This window comes from Lithobates pipiens, unplaced genomic scaffold, assembly GCF_037356315.1.
Source record: "Lithobates pipiens isolate NorthernLeopardFrog02 unplaced genomic scaffold, aLitPip1_a1.2 Scaffold_16, whole genome shotgun sequence".
Taxonomy (NCBI): Eukaryota; Metazoa; Chordata; class Amphibia; order Anura; family Ranidae; genus Lithobates; species Lithobates pipiens.
In genome coordinates, this window is record NW_027507748.1 from 99109575 (window position 1) to 99135611 (window position 26037).

Below are 26037 nucleotides of genomic sequence, written 5' to 3' on the forward strand. Positions count from 1 at the left end.
GACTTTAATATCTTCCTCCTACACTGTTTATACTTTCATAAATTCCACCAATTGAGTGCCAGTGCCACATGCAGATACAATCCTTGGTGCCACTATTTCAACACCATCACCACATTGGTCTTCATTATCACTGTGGCTGCTAGTTTCCTTTCCAGGTTTATTGTACAACGGGTTAATTGAGGATGTTCTAAGGTGATGTCGGTATAGGTGAATCCCCTGAAGATGTGTCTTTGCGCGAAATGTGTTGGGTAGAACATATGTGCTGACATCATGTCACCACTTCTGATCCTGAGGGCAGTGGCCATCTTAGAAAGTTTGTCTGGTTTTACGTTTGTTTACCTAATGCTGGATTCACTTCTGAGGCCTAAATACTACTCTATATATAGCATTCTGTGGCTCCGTGTTGTGAGCATTTTTTATACAGCACCCTACCCGGAAGGCCAACCCCTGGTGGGGAAAAGTCCAAATCACTGGTAGTTGTCATAAGGAGATTTGGAGTTGATACATACTACATGCTGTTTTGTTGAATTTAAATGCAGCTGTCTCTCTGGTGAGTGCTGGTGAGTGATGGTGGAATAGTGACACCAAGGATTGCATCTGCATGTGGCACTGGCACTCATTTGGTGAAATTTATAGAAGTATATACACTGTATTAAGGAGGAAGATATTAAAGGCAAGAAAAGATTGTGGACTGGAATATGTTTTTTTTTATTGATTTATGGAATAAAATGAGGAATTGCAGTCACTGTTATTGCATTATATTTTATCAGCATTTTTATTCACTTATATTCATGTGTATGAGGCTCTGCACCATCATTGTTATATGATTTATTTTAAGGGTTTGTATATTCATCTTGTTGTTAGCTACCTGCATCTCTAAGTACAGACATAGGGGGTTATTTACGAAAGGCAAATCCACTTTGCACTGAAAGTGCAGTCACTCTCAATCTAAGGGGTAAATCTGAAATGAGTGGAAGCTCTGCTGATTTTATCATCCAATCATATGCAAGCTAAAATGCTGTTTTTTATTTTCCTTGCATGTGCCCCTTGGATCTACAGCGACTTTACTTTCAGTGCAAAGTGGAATTTCCTTTAGTAAATAACCTCCATAGCCACCAATTGAATTACTTTCTAAATATGCTCCCTCGTGTCCAAGTAACTTAATCTTGAGCTCTGCCATGCAGGGCAAAGATAGGTTCAATTTTATATCAGTCCTACTAGCAACCATAATTAGTTTGATTTAAACAAATAGGGACAAATATCTTGTCTTTTACTGAAAATAATTAGATATTGACTTAAATATGGCAAATCTAGCCATCTAGCCTTCCTTACCTTGTAACATCTGGCAGTTTGAATCTTAGATAGACAACAGGAATTCCTGTGAATTGTTCTGCCAGGTACAGCAACTCATAATTTGTCTCCAGATTTAGAGGAACACACGTTGGGATACGCTATAACAGAGATCATAAAACATTAATACCATATACTCAACACAGCCAGCAACAACTGTTATTAAGGTGTGTTGCAATAAAGTCAATAAATAATTGCCTATGTATTTAAAATGTAAAATTTAGATTTCTTCACTTATTTTTGCAAGATAATCAAGTGATTTGATTTTTTTTTCCATCTGAATCCTACCAGTGACAATATTTGCTTGAAATTTGGATATATTGTTTTTTATTTGAATATGTTAGAAAATATATAAAATATAACATATTTCCTCCAAGTGCCTCAGTTTATTTCCATCATTCAAAAAAACTTACTGGTAGGTTAATTCGTGCCCCGGAAAACTGTCCCTTACAATGTATATGAAATGGGTGGAGATGTTGGTGAGCTCCTTTATGAGACTGATAGGAATGCTGGAGTGTACTCTGTGAAGTTTTATGCTATTGTGGATAATAAATACATAAAGAAATTAAATAAGGGCTTCGTAGTTTTGTTTTAATGTTCTTCACATTTTGCCAGAATGTTTTCTTTCAATAATCTGTCTACTTTTTAGCATTATTTTCCAATGCACAATTTTCAAAGCCCTAATAATCAATCTATAGTTGACAACCTTTTTGATTGACATGCCACATACAGGGAAGTGGCTGATATTTAAGATACGATCGTAAGTTAGGGTTGAAAAAATGTAATGGTGTCTTTATTTCCACATGTAATCTCATAAATATTAATGTATTCTGATTAATCAGATTATGACAAGAATATACTAGTGCTGCTGACTGGTGCAAAGTGATCATGTGATTGGTAATTTTCTGCACTGGCTGACCAACTTAGTTTGATCAAATCTGAAACAAAGTCTGAATTACAAAGTCGAATCTACAAGTTGACCACATACAGTATACACATCAACATGGTGAGATATACTGAGTACACCAGGCCTACAGATTTGGTATTGCTTATGTTTGAGCCCATGTAGTATAGAAGGTGAAAAATAGGTCCATGTCCTAGTGCAGGCATGTCCAAAGTCCGGCCCGCGGGCCAATTGCGGCCCGCGGTCCGGTTTTGAACGGCCCGCCTGGTTGTTTAAACATATAAATCTTTTGTGGCCCCCGGCGATCTCCCAGCGCCGGGGCCACAAAAGATGTATAGTCCAGCTGCCTCGGAGGAAGGAGGCGGGACGAGTGCCGTGCACACAGGAGGAGAACTTCCTGTTTACACGGCAGCTGTAATAGGAAGTCCCGTCTCTGCCATTGGACGACTGTGCTGTCCATCAAAGGAGGCGGGACTTTCTCTTAAAGAGGCCGTTGTGTAAAACAGGAGATTCTCCTGTAAGATGTCTTTGGCGCTCGTCCTGCCCTCCATGGCTGCACTGATGGTAATGGTGGCTGCATTCCTGGCAATTGCAATTGTAGAGCTGCATTCCTGGCAATGGTGAGTGAATTACTAGCAATGGTGGCTGCATTCCTGGCAATGGTGGGTGAAATTCCTGGCAATGGTGGGTGAAATTCCTGGCAATGGTGGCTGCATTCCTGGCAATGGTGGGTGCAATTCCTGGCAATGGTGGGTGAAATTCCTGGCAATGGTGGCTGCATTCCTAGCAATGGTGGCTGCATTTCTGGCATTGGTGGATGCATTCCTGGCAATGGTGGCAGCATTCCCGGCAATGGTGGCAGCATTCCCGGCAATGGTGGCAGCATTCCCGGCAATGGTGAGTGAATTCCTGGCATTGGCGGGTGAATCCCTGGCAATGGTGGGTGCATTCCTGGCAATGGTGGGTGCATTCCTATCAATGGTGGGTGCATTCCTGGCAATGGTGCCTGCATTCCCGGCAATGGTGAGTGAATCCCTGGCAATAGCGGGTGAATCCCTGGCAATGGTGGCTGCATTCCCGGCAATGGTGGCTGCATTCCCGGCAATGGTGGCTGCATTCCCGGCAATGGTGAGTGAATTCTCTGGCAATGGTGGCTGCATTCCTGGCAATGGTGGCTGCATTCCTGGCAATGGTGGCTGCATTCCCGGCAATGGTGGCTGCATTCCCGGCAATGGTGAGTGAATCCCTGGCAATGGCGGGTGAATCCCTGGCAATGGTGGCTGCATTCCTGGCAATGGTGGCAGCATTCCCTGCAATGGTGAGTGAATTCCCGGCAATGGTGAGTGAATTCCCGGCAATGGTGGGTGAATTCCCTGGCAATGGTGGGTGCATCCCTGGCAATGGTGGCCGCTGCATTCCTAGCAATGGTGAGCGCTGCATTCCTAGCAATTGTGGGTCTGCAGATAGACACTGATCCTTGTTTTGCTTCACAGTTCTTTATTTAAAATTTTAAGTTTTTTTTTCCTGAAGTTTTCTTAAAGTGAAGGTGCGTGTTATACGACAATAAATATGGTGTATCCAAATAATACACTTGAGCTCATCTATTCACCACACACAGCCACAAATCAAGAGAATTCTTGTGGGGAAGTGTATTAGTGCTCGGATGGACACACTTAGACCGAATTTTAATGGTTCAAAGAATGTCAGGCAAAATGGTCGGCCCTCGCGCATGTTCAGTTCATCAAATCTGGCCCTCTTTGAAAAAAGTTTGGACATCCCTGTCCTAGTGCAAGGATGACTTATATAAATTTGTATCGCCCCTCCTCATCAGATTGGGATATATGAGTACAGGCTTCAGGTGAGGGAATTTTTCAATACCTGGCTTGTCTAGGGTAGGCATAGGGGTTGATTTACTAATGTTAAATAGACTGTGCACTCTGCAAGTGCCATTGCTCCAGAGCTTAATAAATGAGAAGTTCTGTTGGCTGTTGTCCATTAAGAAGTTCTGTTGTATGTGGTCCATTATCCAATTATGTGCAAGCAAAAATGTTTATTTTATTTTTTCCTTGCATGTAATTGTGAAACTTCAGCTCATTTACTGAGATTTGAAACAATTGCACTTGCAAAGTACTATGTGTTTATGCTTTAGTGTCCATTGAGACTTTGTACAAAGAATAATATCCACCCTGTGCTTATGAACCAAGCGTATGAGAAAAATGAACATTTTTTTAAAATTAAGCTTGTCATGAAAACTATACTTTGCCAGCACAGTGTAGCCAAATTTAATGAAAAGGAAAGGGCTGTGGATGGTTCTCTTTTGCCAAGACAGCACTTACTCTTTAAAATATATCTAAAACCAAAATCTTTTTTGTCTTGGATAGAGAATGCTAAGCACTCTTTTTTTCTGTCTGTGTTCTATTGGGTACATTTAATTTCCTGTCTCAGGGACATAACAGGAAATAGTAGGAAATCTGTCTAAAGTCAGGGGAAACACTCTTATGTCCCATACACACGGTCGCAAATTCAGACGGAAAAAGTCAGATCGGAATATGTTGTCGGAAAATCTGATCGTGTGTTGGCTCTATCAGACTTTTTCTGTTGGAATCTCCGACAACTGTAAAATTTTTAATTTCCCAACACTTTCTGTCCAGGTGACAATGGTCAGGATAAATACTGTATAAAGAGCAGATCTCAGGAAAACAGACAACAATCAAAAACATGACAGAATTTGTCCTTCCTCTGTGGTGGAAAAGTAACAGCTTAGTTTTAGGTATACTGTAAGGCTCCCCTCACCAGATCTACTATCGGTGGACATTATGAGGTTAATAGACACACGTTTTGGTGAGTATAAGAAAAGTTATACTGTAAGCAGCAGGCAATGTGTCGGTGCCAGGCGTGGGATTTACACCCAAACCGGTGCCCTGAGCTTCTTATCACACATATGACAGGAAGAGAAAAAACAAACAATGGCAGTAATCAAAAAGTGAGAAACCCTGACGGAGTGTGAACTTATTTATCAGCGAAGTGACTCTTCACATTGTGGTTATTACTCATTACTACGTGTTATCGCTGCAGAGATGAGACTAGGTGAGAACTGCCAAATACTGCTGTCACCTCCGCTTCTACTGGGATTTTCATTGATCAGGAAGGTTGCCTGGGATGGCATTTGTGCAAATATTGGACTGATTTTTCTTTACAGTAAATTAATAACATCTTCGGAGAGTAAAAATAAATAGGGTGACTTAGAAGAGTAACAACATACTGTATAGGGCGACGTGTAACAATAACACATGTAATATCATTATGATCATTATTATTATTAATAATAATAATAATATAATTATAAACTCTGTGAGGCCGTTCTGTATAATATAACAGCTGACAAAGGGGGAGGCAGAAACATATACAACTTGAGAAAAATAAATCAGGACAAAAGTATTTTTGCACCTCATTCATTAATTTACAGTTGCTTCACTGGATTAAAGTGGTGTTGCCACCAAAAAATTAAAACTGCTTAAAATTCGTAAAAAAAATGTAAAAAAAATAATTGGCAAAAAAAAAAATTTTTACTCACCTCTAAATACCGGTTGCTAGGGGGTCCCTCGTAATCTGCCTTCCTCATTGCCCGGGCTGGTGACATCACTTCCCCTCGCGCCGCACATTCACCTGGGACCTGTCATGTGTCCCAGGTGACTGTACGGCGTATCACGGCGCCCTGCGCCGCTCGCGCATGCGCAGTGGGTGAAGCCACAGCCGGGTGCCCACAGTATGCATGACGGCGCCGCGAGCGGAGCGGGGAGCGAGGGGGGGGGCTTCGTTCCCCCGCATCGCTGGACCCTGGGGCAGGTAAGTGCCCGATTATTAAAAGCCAGCAGCTGCAGTATTTGTAGCTGCTGACTTTTAATTTTTTTTTTTTAGGGGGTACCCCACTTTAACTACTCCAGCTCACACATCATATCATCAGTATTCCCCTAATGGAGAAATGTTTATATTTTAGACTTACTCCTAAATAAAGCGGTATTGCCACTTGAGCCCCAGAAGGATTTACCCCCTTAATGACCAGGCCATTTTTAGCTATACGGCACTATGTCGCTTTAATTGTCAATTGCGCGGTCGTGCGACGCTGTACACAAAGTTGATGTCATTTTTTTCCCACAAATAGAGTTTTCTTTTGGTGGTATTTGATCCTCTGCTGTTTTATTTTTTTGCACTATACACAAAAAAAAACCCGACAATTTTGAAAAAAAAACAATATTTTTTACTTTTTGGTATAATAAATACCGCCCAAAAATTAAAAAAAATATATTCTTCATCAGTGTAGCGCTGCCTCCTGAAGAGCACGCGCTGTGTGTTTTTGAAATGTAATGTTTAATCTGAACCGCAGCTTGGTTTGGGTTTAATTACTCCAAATTTTGACCTCAGCATCAGTCTGACTAGACTACAAGGTGTTCTGCCTGGCCATAGGGGGCACTGTCACTTCTGGCAGGCATGGTAACACAGTCTAGTTGGGTGTATTAAGGTTACTTTCTCTTGGTGTCAGCCCAGTGGGAGTGTCACTCTTGCTGTGCCTTCTGGGAGAGGGTACTTAAGATGCGGATGTCACATGTTCCGGTCCAGAAGTATGTTCTGACTGCATGGTCCTGGTCCTCCTGACCAGCCCCCAGGATGCCTATGGCCTGGGGTGTGGATCCACCCAATTTTACGTCTCAGGGCTGGCTAGCCCGAGGAGAGGAAACCAAAGGAAGGATTCAGAGGTGGTCCGTTGCCGTCTCGAGTTGTGGAGAGGCCCAGCAACTTCGAAGTTATACAGGGGATGACTCTTTGGGAGAAGGGCACGCAACAAAAGCCTGGTAAATCTGAAGGACCTACGTGAATTTAATCTCGTGCGGTATCGCTGGACCGGCTGCAAGATACTGGTACCACATGAGCGTTCTACAAGTTTCAAGTTTCCTTACACGTGTTCTATCATAAAGTCTGTGGCAGAGACTTGTTCCTGATTCAAGCACCCTGTTGGCTGCTAGGCCTGGTGAGAGAAGGACTATCCAGTTAGGGTGAAGATCCAGCTGTGAATGGCTATTCTCTGTATTTATTAAAAGTAAGAGAGTTCTCCTATACTGTCTTTGACATTAAGAGTACTTGAACTTTTCACCTAAACCCTCTGATCCTATACTGAGAGACTGTTTGTTAACTAAGTTTTTGCAAATAAAAATCCCTTTAAGCGGATCTGTCATCAGTCTCTATAGTTCTTGGGCCATCTACCACGGGAAACCCCTAGATGCAAATCGAGGTGAAGAAGGTAACAGTAAGCCCATAAAACCAGCCGCTCCTTCGGGAGTCAGTGCTACATCAGTTTAGGACAATATGTATTCTATACATTTTTGGTAAAAAAAATCACAATAAGCGTATATTTATTGGTTTGCAAAAGTAAGTACTAGTAATTAGCGGTGATCAGAAATTTTTAGTGGGACTGCAACATTGCGGCGGATAGATCGGACACTTTTTTGGGACCAGTGACATTATTACAATGATTAGAGCTAAAAATAGCCACTGAACACTGTATAAATGACACTGGTAGGGAATGATATAACACTAGGGGGCGATCATGGGGTTAAGTGTTCCCTAGGAAGGTGTTTCTAACTATGGGGGGAGTGTACTGACAGGGAATAAACAGAGATCACTGTCTCCCCTGTCAGAACGGGATCTGTTTGTATACATCTCCGTTCTGGCTGTCTGTGAAGCGATTGTGGGTGGCCGGCGGACATCAAGGCCACCAGCCACGCACATGGGCTCCGGCGACGCCTGCCTGCAGTAGCTGGTAAAGGGACCGGCGCACAGCTATGGCGATTTGCACAGCCGAGCTAACCTGGTCGGCAATCGGTTAAACCCAAAACAAAAAATTTAATATCTTGCAGCTTACCAATCGTTGGATGTAATGTGGGAATGGAGACCAGTCCCCTGCTGGTGCTCCATAAACAAAGAGGAAGGGGGAAGTTGTAAATGAAAGGCTGACTGTGATGTAAAGGAGGAGAGGGTGGCTGAAAGGGGCAGTGTGATGTGAAGGGGCACGAGGATATGAAAAGGGGGCATGGCGATGTGTAAAGGGGGCACTGTGTTATGTAAAGGGAGCATTGTCATGTGTAAAGAGGAAATTGTCACATGTAAATGACATTGTGATGTGCAAAGGGGACACTTTCATGTGTAAAGGGAGCACTATGATGTGAAAAGGAGGCACGGCAATGTGTAAACGGGCATTGTGATGTGTAAAGGGGGCATTGTGATGCGTAAAGGGGGCGCAGTAATGTGTAAGGGGGCATTGTGATGCGCTAAGGAGCATGGTGATGTGTAAATGGGGCATTGTGATATGTAAAGAGGGCACTGTGATATGTAAAGGGACATTGTGATTTGTAAAGGGGCATTGTGACATGTAAAGAGGGCACTGTGATATGTAAAGCGGGCGATGTGATATGTAAAGAGGGCACGGTGATGTGTAAAAGGGCCATTATGATGTGTAAAGGGGTACAGTGGTGTGTAAAGGAAACATTGTGATGCGTAAAGGAGACACAGTAATGTATAAGGGGGCATTGTGATGCACTAAGGGGCACAGTGATGTGTAAATGGGGCACGTGATATGTAAAGGGCCATAGTGATATGTAAAGGGGCATTGTGATATTTAAAGGGCCATTGTGATATGTAAAGGGGGCATGTTGATGTGTAAAGAGGCATTGTGATGCGTAAAAAAAATGGCATGGTAATGTGTAAGGGGGCATTGTAATGCGCAAAGGGGCATGGTGATGTGTAAATGGGACATTGTGATATGTAAGGGGGCATGGTGATGTGTAAAGAGGGTGCTGTGATATGTAAAGAGGGCACATGATATGTAAAGGGACATTTTGATGTGTAAAGGAGGCACTGTGATGTGTAAAGGGGACACTGTGATGTGTAAAGGGGGCACGGTGGTGTGTAAAGGGGGCATTGTGATGTGTAAATGGGGCACAGCAATATGTAAAGGAGGCACTGTGATGTGTAAAGGGGACACTGTGATGTGTGAAGGGGGCATTGTGATGTGTAAAGAGAGCATCGTGATGCGTAAAGGGGGCACAGTAATGTGTAAGGGGGCATTGTGATGCGCTAAGGAGCATGGTGATGTGTAATTGGGGCATTGTGATATGTAAAGAGGGCACTGTGATATGTAAAGGGACATTGTGATTTGTAAAGGGGCATTGTGTCATGTAAAGAGGGCACTGTGATATGTAAAGCGGGCGATGTGATATGTAAAGCGGGCGATGTGATATGTAAAGAGGGCACGGTGATGTGTAAAAGGGGCATTATGATGTGTAAAGGGGTACAGTGGTGTGTAAAGGGAACATTGTGATGCGTAAAGGAGACACAGTAATGTATAAGGGGGCATTGTGATGCGCTAAGGGGCACAGTGATGTGTAAATGGGGCACGTGATATGTAAAGGGCCATAGTGATGTGTAAAGGGGCATTGTGATATTTAAAGGGCCATTGTGATATGTAAAGGGGGCATGGTGATGTGTAAAGAGGCATTGTGATGCGTAAAAAAAATGGCATGGTAATGTGTAAGGGGGCATTGTAATGCGCAAAGGGGCACGGTGATGTGTAAATGGGACATTGTGATATGTAAGGGGGCGTGGTGATGTGTAAAGAGGGTGCTGTGATATGTAAAGGGGGCACATGATATGTAAAGGGACATTTTGATGTGTAAAGGAGGCACTGTGATGTGTAAAGGGCACACTGTGATGTGTAAAGGGGGCACGGTGGTGTGTAAAGGGGGCATTGTGATGTGTAAATGGGGCACAGCAATATGTAAAGGAGGCACTGTGATGTGTAAAGGGGACACTGTGATGTGTGAAGGGGCATTGTGATGTGTAAAGAGGGCATCATGATGTGTGAAGGGGGCATTGTGATGTATGAAGGGGGCATTGTGATGTCTAAAGGGGTCATTGTGATGTGTAAACAGGGCTGTGATGTGTAAACGGGGCACAGCGATGTGTAAAGGGGGCAGCACTGTGATGTGAGGGGGAACTGATGACAAATTTTGTGTTATCATTTTAATGTTACTCTACAAAAACAAACAAAACAAAGTGAAGCACTGAATATGAGTTATATGCATGAGTGGCGAAATAACAAACATTTAAAGGGAGAGAAGGAGGAAGGAGTTAATTTGTGCCACAGTGCTGCTCACACTAAAATACTTGTGATATCCAACCAAGTTTTTTTTTTTTCCAGAAAAGGAGGGGTTTGTTGTGAATATTCTAGAATACATAGAAATATAGGAACAGGTGAGAGTGTGAATTATTGATTAGCTCCAAAATAATTCCCCAAGAACTAATAATTTCTCCTCTGATCCTACTTTGCTTCCAGGAGCTCAACTTTCCCAACCACATCCCCTTAAGCATTACTATCCAAACCTTTTGTCCAATCAAAGCCACATTAGAGGTCACTGAAGTGATCTGATTGGAACAGAGGGATCACAAGGTATTGGGATTAGCCAGGCAGCCGTATCCCCCAGGTTAGAAAGTTTAGCCCTTAGTAACAAACTTAACCAGATTCAATGGGACAAACAGAGGAGACTTGTCTAAAGCTGCCCTTACATATATCGCATTTTGTCTGATTCATGCCAAATTGCCCAAAATTCAGTGCATGGCCCTGTTAAAATCCCCTGATAGACAAAACTTTTCAATGGCCTTTTGTTGAAGGAGCCAGGTGTAAAGGTGGAAAATTATCAGCCTAACAACTCTTGCATCCAATCAGATGCAGGCACTACACAGTGGCCAGCTGTCAAAATACAATAACCCCCAGAGGGAGATTCATCCAGCTGAGCTGCTAGTGTGGATGGAGAAAGCTATTACAGCAAGAAAGACACTCTGATTGACATGCCTCCTGTTAGGAGATGACCACCCATAACAAGATCAAAATCTGCGACATTTTAAAATTAAGGTTGGAAGTCATGCAACATTCCTTGGGGCGGTAGAGAGGGACCACACTAATCAATTGCAATAAAAAAATTAAATGATATACTGCATTTGATTAGTGCACTATCTCTCTCCCTATTTTTCTATTTTTTAAACTTTAGGTTTTGCCTTAAACCAGGGGTGTCCAAACTTTTTTCAAAGAGGGCCAGATTCGATGAAGTGAACATGTGTGAGGGCCGACCATTTTGCCTGACATTCTTTGAACCATTAAAATTCGGTCATTCGAGCACTCATACCTGGCCCAACAAAAATTCTCGTGCCTTTGTCGCGCTCGTTTGCCTGACACACAGACGAATGCTCTGTTCTTTGGGGGTACCGTTAAGTCTTAATGGTACCCCACACATTGGAAACATGGGGTGCTTTTGGTGCAGCGCAATAAAAAAAAAAAAAAAGCTCTGGGACTTCTTTCCCTGCATTTTTGTGGGTATGGAAGCCCATTGAAATGCATGGGCTGCCCTACACACAGCATGCAGCCATGCAGATGTGAACCAAGGGCTTATTGGAGGGGCAGTAAAACTACATGGTTAAGCTGTTTTTACCACCCCCAACTTCTCCCCCTTTAGCTGCAGAGGGAGCAGCTGGGGGTGTACACATGCTGTGGCTGCAGCTGGAGGTATGCTCAGGGTGAATGGGCCTGCACTGCAACTACCCCGCAACTGTGTAGACTGCACAGTTGCGGTATAGTGATGCTACATTTACGGGCTTAAAACAGGTGGTGAGGAGGCAACATAATGCCTCTTTACCACCTTTCAAATGCCTCTGAAAAGCGATCTGTATATGGATTGCTTTTCAGAGGAGCAGCAATCCTGGCTGCTATCACACACACAAGCACCACAAAAGCAGTTCTGATGGTACAAGAATGGGGGGGGGGGGGGGGGGGTCTGGATTAAAAGTAACACACATGCATACACATACACACAGACATACACACATACAGACACATGCATACACATACAGACACATGCATATACTTACATACATACAGACACATGCACACACACACACATACAGACACATGCACACACATACATACATACAGACATACACGCACATACAGACATACATACACACACACACACACACACACACACACATACATGCACACAGATACATACAGACACACATGCTGCACACACATACAAACACACATACATGCACACACATACAGACAGACATACACGCACATACATACAGACACACATGCACATACGCATACATACAGACATACATGGACACACACACACATGCAATCATACATGCACAGACACACACACACATGCACATACAGACACACATACACACACACACACATACATACATACATACAGACAGACATGCACACACACACACATATAGACACACATGCACACACATACATACAGACATGCACACACATGCACAGACACACATACATACAGACACACATACATACAGACACACATGCACATACATACATACATACATACATACAGACACACATGCACACACATGCATACAGACAGACATGCACACACATACATACATACAGACATGCACACACATACATACATACAGACATGCACACACACACACACATACAGACATGCACACACACACACATACAGACAGACATGCACACACACACACATACAGACAGACATGCACACACACACACATACAGACACACATGCACATACATACAGACAGACATGCACACATATACATACAGACACACATGCACACATACAGACACACATGTACACACATACATACATACAGACACACATGCACACACACACACACATACACATAAATAAAGCCTTTTTAAAACTAATCTAGCTTGTAGTACAGTACCTTTCCATTCCATTTCCTCATTCAGCCGGGTACTGCACTGTAGGGGGAAGCAGAGAGCACAGCACACTCCTCTGCACTTTACTTTCACTTTTGAAGCCGACGGAGCTTCACACAGTGCCGGGGATCGGCTCATTTGACAGCCCTGATCCCGCAGCACACCAGGCGGGCCGTTCAAAACCGGACTGCGGGCCGCGATTGGCCCGCGGGCCGGACTTTGGACATGCCTGCCTTAAACTTTTTGCCTCGTGACTTTTTTTTTTTTTTGGGCACAAAGGCATCTAAGGGATATGGGATTATATAGGGAATTATTCATGTAATAGCGCATGTTTCTTTGGTGTATCAGTAAATTCAGAAATGTCATCTTCTACCTGCATACGGCACTAGAAGCTCTTTAAAAAACTCTGTTCATGGAGGAAATATATAAAATACATTTACGGAGGAACTGTATGTTAAACTTAAAAACAGTTCTGCCTTCCCTATGACATCATGCTTTTTTGTTTTTTGTTTTCTTATGCTGTATCCAGTTTAATGAAAATGTGCATGCATCAATTGCTTTTTTGTTTGTTTTTTTGCACACTTATAAAATGTATTATATGTGAACTAAATATGATCCACAAGATGGCGCTGTTGGGCTTTTACACATTTCTGTTATCAAACAGTTTATATGTACACTTTATTATATCAACAGGAAATTAAAACCTTACTTGATGTATTATTTTCATATACTAATTAGAACATTGATATCATGCCTAAACCTTGTCTGAAGATACTGTATCACCAAACAAGTACATATTAAAGTGACCAGATCTTTTTCTAGATACTGTCATTAAAAAATCTTCCTGAAAGACAAGGTTACTTAGCATTAATATTCATATTTTCATTTTGTCAGTAAACTTTGGGTGAGTCTGATGACTAAATATATAATAATATTAAATGCTGAAAATAACAGACATACTGGTCACAAGGTCTCATTTCCTGAAGTGAGACATTATGGCCTTTATTTAATAATACGCATAATGCTTCTGCAAATCATTATTAAAAGGACTACCAGTTGTATTGATTCATAAATAGGTTTATATAAAGAGGATTTAAAAACATTGATGAAGATGATATATAGATGATATATATATATATATATATATATATATATATATATATATATTATATATATACAGCAGTCGTTCCAAATGTGTATAGATTGAATGTGGAATTAATGAGATACAATGTGTTTGTCATACGTAATGATTCCAGCTGATTTGAATTGATTGATTAGTAGCACTTGTTGGCTATTTCTTTATATATAGATTTTGTTATACCATTAGTTGTAGGTATGTGGTCATGAGGAAGGGCGATATATTAGTGTTAGCCCAAAATGTTACCTGAATATACCTGATGTGATGTCATTTTTTACAAATAAACCTTTATTGGTTGTGCAGTAATCCCTGTTTTCTTTTTTATATTTTAGTCCTTACGAAGGACTAGATTGCTGGCACACTTTTCCAAGTGAGCGTTCAGTGCATTTCACCCATAGAACTGTGTTATATATTCCCATGTGAGAGAGCACCAGTCTGGTATTGCTGAAATCCGAAGGAACGATGGCAACGGGTGGATCTTATTCCTATACAGATGAGGATGCAGCCCAAATTTATATGGGCACTACAGGATCTAGAGATTTTCTTGTTGAAAGTTCATCTTTACAGTTATCATGGAAATTGGAAAAAGTACTACAGAAGTCCACATCGATGGAATTACATGAAGTGACACTGGCTGAATAGTACAAATCTCAGTTAATTCCACAGAGTCTCAGAGTACGTATAATACTGACTCTTTTTGCACAAAATGAGGAATATAAGAAGCGGTTTACACAAATCAGTAACAAATGCTCATTTGACCTCATCACGCTGACAGTGGAATTTCTTCAACAAGAACGTGCTACTATTTCTCAACAGATTACAGATTTGGAAAAACAACTATCCTCGGGACAGCAGGACTTTGTTAAATTTAAAAAGGAAATGGAGGATAAATTGGCTTTGCATGGAAAGTCTATTGAAATCAGGAAGCATACAAAAATGGATAGAGATCGAGATGATCATATTAATAATTGAGTGTCTAATTGGACTGAACCAAATCGTTTCCGTACAAGATTTAAAAACACCATACAAAATCAACAGATATCAACATCTAATTCCTCCATTACCTCTACCGGATCTTCAACTAATGCACCCAGGGGTACTTTTTTGGAACATGGCCCCCCAAAGTCAAAGGCAAGAGTCGAGGAGGCAAGAAGCGCTGAAGGCGCCGTGAACATCAGAGCGATTGCTACCAGGACCAGGAACCGACAGAGGACTTAAGTTTGAATGTGGTATACAATATTTCTTCCTTGTCTTTATGGTGTGTATATATATATATATATATATATATATATGTGTGTGTGTGTGTATATACAGTGCCTTGCGAAAGTATTCGGCCCCCTTGAACTTTTCAACCTTTTGCCACATTTCAGGCTTCAAGCTTAAAGATATAAAATTTTTATTTTTTGTGAAGAATCACCAACAACTGGGACACAATTTATTTGCTAAAAAAGTTTAAAATATCCAATAGATTTCGTTCCACTTCACAATTGTGTCCCACTTGTTGGTAAAACTTCACAAAAAATACAAATTTTATATCTTTATGTTTGAAGCCTGAAATGTGGCAAAAGGTTGAAAAGTTCAAAGGGGCTTAATACTTTCGCAAGGCACTGTATATATATATATATATATACTCGCGAAGCAAAGAAAACGCATACGGAAGTCGCGCCCGCATATGTAAACAGTGTTCAAATCACACATGTGAGGTATCGCCGTGATCGTCAGAGCGAGAGCAATAATTCTAGTACTAGACCTCCTCTTTAACGCTAACCTGGTAACCATAAAAAAAATTTAAAGCGTCGCCTATTGAGATTTTTAGGTACCGTACTTTGTCATCAATCCACGAGTGCGTGCAATTATAAAGTGTGACATGTTTGGTATCTATTTACTCGGCGTAACATTATCTTTCACACTATGCAAAAAAATTGCGCTAATTTTACTGTTTCGTTTTTTTGTTATTCATGAAAGTGTCCCTTTTCCCAAAAAGTGCGTTTAAAACACTGCTGCGCAAATACCGTATGACATAAAATATTGCAACAATCGCTGTTTTATTCCCTAGAGTCTCTGCTAAAAATATATATATAATGTTTGGGGGTTCCAAGTAATTTTCTAGCAAAAAATATGGATTTTAACTTGTAAACACCAAATGACAAAAATAGGCTTAGTCATGAAAGGGTTAAGTATGAGAAACTACACAAAAAGTTAAAGAGGATTGCCAGGCATAAATATTCCATTCGGGACAAAATTGATAAATTACCATTATTTAGGCATTTTTTAGAAATGAACCATACGGTTTCACAATTGAGATTCATGGTGATTGATGGTATTCCAAACAACAGGCGAGGAGGTAATAGAGAATTCGAATTGAGGAAAAGAGAGGTATACTAGATAAATCGTTTAGATACTTTGCAACCCAAAGGGTTAAACATGGATTTTGATCTTTATTTATTCTTGTAATTGTTCTGTGTTTAGGTCTTTAACTGCTTAAGGACCGCCTCACGCCGATATACGTTGGCAGAATGGCAAGGCTGGGCACAATCATGTACCTGTACGTGATTCTTTAAGTGCCCAGCAGTGGGTCGGGAGCGCGCCACTGGCGATGCGTTCCCGACCCGGTCCTGAGCTCATTGATCGTGGCCGCGGGACCAGCGGACACGATCGCCGCTGGTGTCCCGCGATCAGGTCACAGAGCTGAAGAACGAGGAGAGGTCTGTGTAAACAAACCTCTCCCGGTGCTTCCTAGTGTGGCTGTCACCAATCGTCCATTTCCTTTTATAGGGAAGGACAATCAGTGACGTCACATGCCAGGCCATGCCCCTACAATAAAAAAAACACATAACGTCATACATAACACCTACACTGCCCCCTAGTGGTTAACTCCTTAACTGCCAGTGTCATTTACACAGGAATCAGTGCATTTAAATAGCACTGATTGCTGTATAAATGACAATGGTCCCAAACATGTATCAAAAATGACTGCGACAACAAATGTGCCATAATGTCGCAGTCACAATAAAAATCGCTGATCGCTGCCATTACTAGTAAAAAAATATTAATAAAAATACTATTAAACTATCCCCTATTTTGTAAACACTATAACTTTTGCGCAAACCAATCAATAATCGCTAGTTGCGATTTTTTTCTACCTAAAATATGTAGAAGAATACGTAATGGCCTAAACTGAGGAAAAAAAAAAATTTTATATATTTTTGGGGATATTTTTTATAGCAAAAAGTAAAAAATCTTGCATTTTTTTCAAAATTTACGCTCTATTTTTGTTTATAGCACACAAAATAAAAACTGCAGAGGTGATCAAATACCACCAAAAGAAAGCTCTATTTCTGGGAAAAAAAGGATGCCAATTTTGTTTGGGAGCCACATCGCACCACCGCGCAATTGTCAGTTAAAACAACGCAGTGCCGAATCGCAAAAAGGGGCCTGGTCCTTTGGCTGCAAATTGGTCCGGGGCTTAAGTGGTTAATATGTGAGTCTGCCGGCTGCAAATCGGCCGATTTGACACTACATTGTAGGATTTTTCCTCCTTTTAAAGTTGATATAAGACATGAGTTTGACTATTACTGATTATGTTTTATATGTATTTTTATTTATAGATGAACTATACCATCAAGTATACTCTCATTTAGTGAAGGATTCAGTCTACCTGTTTTCAGCAGTCATTCCAAATGTGTATAGATTAAATGTGGAAGTAATGAGATATGATGTGTTTGTCATACTTAATGATTCCAGCTTATTTGAATTGATTGATTAGTAGCACTTGTTAGCTATTTCTTTATATATAGATTTTGTTATACCATTAGTTGTAGGTATGTGGTCATGAGGAAGGGCGATATCGTTGTTAGCCCGAAACGTTACTTGAATATATCTGATGTGATGTAATTTTTTACGAATAAACCTTTATTGGCTGTGCAGCAATCCCTGTTTTCTTTTTTATATTTTAGTCCTTGGGAAGGACTAGATTGCTGGCACACTTTTCCAAGTGACCTTTCAGTGCATCTCACCCATAGAACTGTGTTTATTTATTTTAGGGCTGTGGAAATTAAAGATTAATTCCTTGATTAATCGTAAAAAAAATTTATCGATCAAAAAAATCACCTCTCCGCCAGCTTCCAGGCCTTCACGGAATTCCGTCAGACATCCAGTGACATCACGGACATCGACGTCACCGGACTCCTCCCCCCTTCCCCAAGTGCCTCTGTCTGCTAATGAAGGGAAGGGGAGAGGAGTTTGGTAACATTGAAGTTCTGATTGAATGTAATGCATACGGGGGAGGAGCTACCCATGACGTCACCCACTGCTGCCCTACAGAACTAACACGATTGTCGGCTTTACATGCTGTGTTTTTATCATCTTTATGTGAGTAGTTTATGTTTAAACACAAAAATGACCTCTTATACTTAAGGAGTGAGCACTTAGATCTTTTCTTTCTACCCATGACCTGGCATCCTTGCTGAGATCTAAGGAGACGTGAGAGAGTTTATAGTCTGTGTTAACCCTTTTGATACCCACAGGGGTCCATGCCATAAGGTGAGAGTGATTAGTTATAAAGGAGGTGGAGGGATTGTCACACTACTGTGTAAAAGAAAATGACTTACGTCAGTGCTACAGTTCGAATTTAAAATGTATTTGTGTGAACTGTGAAGTTAAATCATGAATTGTGGAAACTAACTAGTGTCGGGTGATTGTATATAGTGTATAACACATTTATCACTAACTAATGCAGAGTTGCAATGCAAGGAGATCAGCTAAAAGTAGTTGGATCTGTATGTGCATTATAATTAATCGAAATTAGTCGATTAATCGATTAAAAAAAGAACGATTAATCAAACACGAAAATGTTAATCAGCAACAGCCCTAATTTATATATATTTAGATATATATATATATATATATATATATATATATATATATATATATATATATATATATATATATGTAGCGCCATGCTCCTAATGACCAGACACTATTGTTTTTATAAATTTAAGTTGTCTGAAGCTGCAGTTTCGTTCAGGCTAATTATGTCAAAGTTCTGGTTTCTGTACCAGTTCAGCTGGGTTGTGCTAGTGGGTTGTCTCCACTTGGCCGTGGGTGTCGCTGTCGCCACCGGTAAATGTTGGAAATGCAACAGGCTGAATGCATTGGGTACCCCTTTTGCTCAGAATTAGCCCAGTGGGAGTGGTTCACCTGCTGTGCATTCTGGGTAAGGGTACTTAAGGTACTGACGCTATTTTGAGATGTCTTTTTTCCAGGGTTCGTTGTCCTGACCTTGTGGCCCTTCTGGCCTGAAGTGTGTGCTGCCTGTCTCTATGTCTAGGGACTGGCTGGCCCGAGGCTTTGTAACTGAAAGGGTGGGCCCAAAAGTCTTGGGGCCTACCGCTCCAGGGGTGGTCCTGTGCTGTCTTGCCTGCGGGGAGAAGCCAAGCGACTGGAGGATCCAGGGGAGAACTTTTTAGGGTACCGAACAACAAGGCTGGTATCTCTGGAAGAGCCTGGAGACTCAGTTGGAGGATGCATCCCGGGTCACCTACCACACAGTATCGTCGGATCGGCTGAAGGAAACTGGTACTGTGTGACAACTCTTTAATTTCTCAACAAGTTTCTGGTTGTGCTTTCCTGTGGTAGAGGATTGCACAATGATTTCATTTGAATTGACAAGTCTGTGGTAGAGAGGCCTATCAGGTGGTTGCTAGATCCAGCCTGTGGAAGCTGTTTGTTCTCTGGATCAAGGAAATACCTCTAACCCGCAATTACAAGGTACCTGAACTCTCCTTAACCCTCTATCCCTCAATTGAAAATCTTTATGTTCTTTCAAATAAATCTTTGGAAAAAGGACTAAGAGCTGACATTCTTTAATTCACTTTACAATGGGACCCCATAAGACGGACACAGTGAGCAGGTGAGGTAACGGTAAGCCCGATAAAAACCAGCAGCTCCTTCGGGGGTCAGTGCTACATATATATATATATATATATATATATATATATATATATATATATATATATATATATATATATAGATAGATAGATAGATAGATAGATAGATAGATAGATATATACAGTATATATATATATATATATATAGATATATACATATATATAGATAGATATAGATATATATATATATATATATATATATATATATATATATATATACTGTATATATATTAGAGCTGCAACTAACGATTATTTTCATAATCGATTAGTTGGCCGATTATTGTTTTGAATAATCGGTTAATTGAATAAAAACCTAAAAAAAAAGTTGGTGGTATATAATTTAGTTGATATTTCTTTTTGAATATCTACATGCAGTGGCAAATATGAATAACCAGTTATATGGTTAGAGAACAAAATATCGAATCAACTCTGAGAACAACAGATATAAGGGGTCTACCAGAAGTTTTTTTGAAGAACCCTTGTACTACTAGGTTGAATCTGGGACATATCATCAGACTCAAATTCAAAAATACCTAAAACATTGTTTTGCAGATTTTCAGACAGGACTATAAAAAGTGTTTTGGGACCCAGGTCCTACCCCAGGGGACATGTATCAATGCAAAAATTGTTTTTAAAAACTGACATTTTTTCAGGAGCAGTGATTTTTTTATGTTTAAAGTGAAACAATAAAAGTGAAATATTCCTTTAAATATCATGCCTGGGGGTGTCTACAGTATGCCTGTAAAGTGGCGCATTTTTCCCATGTTTAGAACAGTACCACAGCAATATGAAATTTCTAAAGGAATCATTTTCATTCAAAACTGATCGTGGCTGTAATGAATTGTCGGGTCTCGGCAATATGGATAAAACTCATTGAAAAAAAGAGCATGGGACCCCCCACCCCAGTCCATTACTAGGCCATTTGGGTCTGGTATGAATATTAAGGGGAACCCCCAAATCAAAAATAAATAAAAAATCTATACCATGCACCTTGTACATTTTGGGGTCAAGGAAGGAAAACCTTGAAAATAAAGGGAAAGGATCAGGGCTAGATTTATACTTCCTGTACCCCAAGCCAACTGTCTTTTGCTGCCCCCTTATTCCCTTTGTTGAATGGCTAGCCTTAGTATCACATTGGCAATATTGGGCATCATATCTAGACATGGCATACCAAGGCAAGGTGCAGAGAACCCGAAATAAACAATCTGCTCACTCTGCATCAGACACATCTAAAACCAGTAACTAGCAGAGCAGGTAAACAGTTGACAGATTTTAAGTGTGGGGCGCTAACAGTTTTCTGGAGGGTGGTTATCCTATCCAGGTGCCACTAGAGATCATTTGCCAGCCATCATTTATTGCTGCCAGAGCTCATTACTCTCCTTTTCAAATAATTTGTAAGTGGATTCAGAAAGAAGAATCCAGGGGCACTTAGGCTTTTCCCTTTATTAACAGCTTACAATGTTATAAGGCATCTTGGGAAAGCTTGCAAAATGTTCTTTAGCAGAGAGTTTAACTCTTTTATAAACTTGTAAGCTGCTAATTAGGATAAAGCCCTAAGGGTGTCTCTAGATTTTTCTTTGAAAAGCTACTGGCTCTAGGTATATAAAACTGGAGTAGATGAAGTGTAAGTATATAGAACACAATTTCCCCAACAACAATTCATCCAACAAAAATGCGCAAACTGTGCAGAAACAATTAGGACCCAGCCAGATTGCACTGGCAGGAAGAATTTCAGTCTGGAACCTTTTAACTCCGGAATGTGGCACTGACTGGCAGCAAAATGATGCCAGGGTGGCTGTTTGGTCCCCCGGGCAGTTCTGCAGCCGTAGGCCATGGCCTATGTTAGCTATGCAGAAATCCAGACCTTAACACCTACAACCTCCATCTAGTCATTATGCTGTGCCATTCTCCTTCACTGAAAACATAAGAGGTACAATATGATAGAGAAGCACGGATTAAGAATGCAATGATATAAGGAGTGCTGGACATGACAGTGTGGATGAGGGACACAGAGGGTTAAGCTTTATGGGTGGAGTTCAGGAAAAGGTTTGCAGGAAACAAGTTCAGTGTAGGGGAGGGGTCACATAAAAGGGAGAGGTGTGGCTTTAAGGAATCATTCGGAGCCCAGTGTGACACAGAGGAGGCAGTTTTTCCCACCCTCCCGCCCTATTGTTATGTGTTTGTCTTGTGGTGTTTTGTTGCTGGTCTTTTTCTTCTTTTGCAGGTTCATCGGTTGTCACGGCAGCTGAAAGTTTTTCGTGTTGGCGGTGTGTTTTCTGGTGGTTTCTGACGGTAGACAGGTACTCAGAAGGGATCTGAGGGTGTGGGGGGCTCATCTAACGATCGGCCCCTCTGGGTATTCCTGAACGTTGGAGGGAATACGGTTATGTTCACTGGCGGAAGTTGTCTCCGACCGGTCACAGGTGGAGGCCTTTGGGAAGTTGGTCAGGTGTACCGCAGTGATTGGGTATTGGTTTAAGTGTGGTCACCGTCAGAGATCACCAGAATGGGCAGTTAATGTTAATTAAAATGTGGTTTAATGTTAATAAAGTTATTTATATTTATATATTTATATATATTTATATATTTTCATATTTACAAGTTATTGGAGTAATTTTGAGTTATGTTTAATAAAGGCTGTTGTGGCCAGTTGACTCCAACCTATGGTGTGGTCTCGTTTCTAATAGATAAGGAATAGTATAAGGGGAACATTCAGACTACACTAGTCATGGTTTCCACAGGCAAAGCAAACACTTTCTTGTTAGATACTTGAGTATATTCCAGAGAACACTCATAGCGGGTGTGAAAATAAAAACAAGCAGCATCACCTAAGCACGCTTTCTATATTCAGAAAATGTTTCTCACTGTGCACTACAAAATTGTTATTCATGGAAGCTTAATCTGGGTTGCTTGAATACTTATTTTCTGCAAGCTATACCCCAGGAGCTTTCAGGGGCTTAATCAGGATCCAAGATACTGGCACGTGCCAGCCTCGATGCCAGAGCTTAGAAGGAATTATACAATACTGTAGCCTGCTGGGTGAGTATTGTCTGCCAAGTCCCTCTTAAAATGTGCCAAGCATTTGAAGCATTCTTAACAGAAATAAAAAGAGCAGAGCCTGGGGAGAACGTCTTGTGAAAAACTCTGGTGATAAAAAAAGAAAGAGCACAGCTATAATACCTCCCTTCTCAAAAACTGAGATCCCCTCTCAGGGTATTCGTTTTTGCATAATCTGTCATTATATTGCATTTAAAGATGGCCAATCTAATTAAAAAGCAAGACATTAAAGGAAAACAGAGTCATGAAATGTATATAGGGATCAGGTTTCCATCACAGGTCTTCATTTTTTAGTGCATTGGTCTACACCAAGGATCTGCAATTAGCGGACCTCCAGCTGTTACAAAACTACAAGTCCCATCATGCTTCTGCTTCTAGGTGTCATTACTGTCAGAGTCTTGTTATGCCTTGTGGGATTTGTAGTTCTGCAACAGCTGGAGGTCCATTAATTGCATATTCCTGGTCTACACTATAGCCAGAAAGAAAAAAAAATTTAATTGTGTAGTCCCCATCTGCCTTACTCCTTTAATAAAAATCCCTTTATATATATATATCTTTTGCTGCAGTTTTCAGGTGGGTCTAGTGACAGAGGCACTGCCATTAAGTTAGTAACATGACCCCCAGATACCTCTGCTTATCTTCTAAATTGAAAAATGTAATGGAATTATTCTTTGGATGTGTTACGTATGCCCCAAAAAAGTTCATAGAACTACACTGGCTCTATGTATCATGCCCTGCCCCTCTCCCCCTGTTGCTTATATCCCTGCTGTATTTCATGGCAATTCCTGGCTGTCAAATTGACAGCTGGGACTTAGAGGTGTTGATTTACTAAAACTGGAAGGTGCAAAATGCAGTGCAGCTCTACATAGAAACCAGCCTCCAGTTTGTTTGTTTTTTGTGAAAGATTAATTGAACAACCTGAAGGTAAAACCTGATTGTCTATGATGCACTGCTGCTCCAGATTTTGCAGTTTTAGAAAATCAACCCTAGTACTTTTTACAGCAGGGATTGGAGCTACTGCAGAAAAGGTGTGACCTTTGATCTCCATATGATGTCAGCTAGAGCAGCCTTATAAGTAGAAAAACGTTTTCTGCAGAAAATGTGTTCCTGTTTAACACCTTTTTAACCCTTTCAGCCCATTCGCATATGCAGCAGCCCTGTCAATCTTCCTTTTCAGAGGGAGATTGACAGGTGGCTGGGAAGCAATATGTCGCCTCCTCACAGCCTGTTTTTGAACCATTACATGCAGTTGCAGCACAGCCCTATTAATGTTAATGGGTTTGCATTCAGTGGTTATATATAATACTGCAACATGAGGATTAATTTTTGCCTTGTGTGTGAAGTTTTTGTTTTTTTTTTGCTCTAACACTAATCAATTTAGAAAAAAAGGTGAGTTTTGACACTTTTTGTCTATAAATTGCATAGAAAGTTAAAAAATGTTTGCAAGAAATGCAAATGCATCAAAATAAATATACTGGCTGTGTATCTTAAAGTGATATCAAGTCTTATTTTTTTGGTTTAAAAATAACAAACATGTGATACTTACCTGCTCTGTGCAGTGGTTTTACACAGAGTAGCCTGGATCCTCCTTTTCTTGGGTCCCATTGCGGGTGCTCCTAGACCTTCCCTCTGCTGAGTGTCCTCACAGCAAGCTTGCTACGTGGGCACCTGAGCCAAGCTGCTGCTATGTGTGTCCATTCAGACATGGAGCCTTGTCTTGGCCCTGCCCCCTCTCTCTCCTCATTGGCTCACTGACTTTGACAGCAGTGGCAGCCATTGGTGCTCCTCTGCTGTGTCTCAGCCAATCAGGAGGGAGAGTCCCCTGACTTTGTGGCTCGTGTGCAACATCACTGAATCGAGAGGGAGCTCAGGTAAGTATTAGGGGGGGCTGATGGGGGCTGCTGCACACAGAAGTTTTTTTTTTTATCTTAATGTATAGAATGCATTAAGATAAAGAAAAAACCTTCTCCCTTTAGAACCACTTTAAGTAATGACAACGTTTTCATTCAATAAAAAAACTCATATCAGAAACATAAAAATAGCTTTGGTCATAAGGGGTTTACAGGTGTGAGAGCTGAAGAGGTTAAAATAAATCTATTTTGTCATTGAAAAAAATTTTTATATTGATTTGAGACCAAGATCCCATCCAAAACTAAATGTAATACCAGTTACCAAAACCATTATTTTATAATGGCTTATTTTAGGAAAACACAATATAAGGTGTTATGGAAGCAGGGAATCTGCAGGGTAATTTGGATGTTAATTAGACCCTTAGAACATCCCTGATGGGAACATTACAAAGATATGTTCCCATTACAGTTATTTAGTAAAGGTCTTAATTTCCCTTATTGTTTTAAAATATTATAGGGTAGCATAGTACAAACCAATACTATTTTGTTTTCCAGCTGCTTATTATGCATATATCTTATAACTCAGTATGCACTGGGCAGCTTGTATATTATATTTGTCGTATTAAATTTGCAGAATCTTTGGTGGGTTGTTATTTGTGTTATGTTAAGGGAATTGCCCTTTACCCCGATTTGTCACCTGGACAGGAAGTGAGCCTGTGAGGGACTTACAAAGATTTAAACCGGGGGTCAGCAAGTAGATCGTGGACAGGTGACTGGTAGAACTTGGTCTGGGCTTGCTGACCTACCATTCCAGAGCATCCAACAGAGTGCAATGCAGGGGGACTACTTGTAAACTTGGAGCTGTAGTAGGAAGAAAGAGTCACATAAGCCGATGTCTTCTCCGTAGTGTTAGCTCCTGTCCCAAGCAGAGGGATACCAACTGCATGCCACCTTTTATCCCAGCT

General features: G+C 40.8%; 1 protein-coding gene across 1 annotated transcript in view; it reads right to left on the minus strand.

Annotated features, from left to right (window-relative positions):
• Positions 1 to 26037, minus strand: part of PROS1 (protein S) — a 125582-nt gene that overhangs the window by 18857 nt on the left and 80688 nt on the right. Inside the window, exon 9 of the mRNA XM_077480168.1 lies at positions 1333 to 1451. Within this exon, the coding sequence (XP_077336294.1) occupies positions 1333 to 1451 (119 nt within the window). The remainder of the gene's footprint in view (positions 1 to 1332; positions 1452 to 26037) is intronic.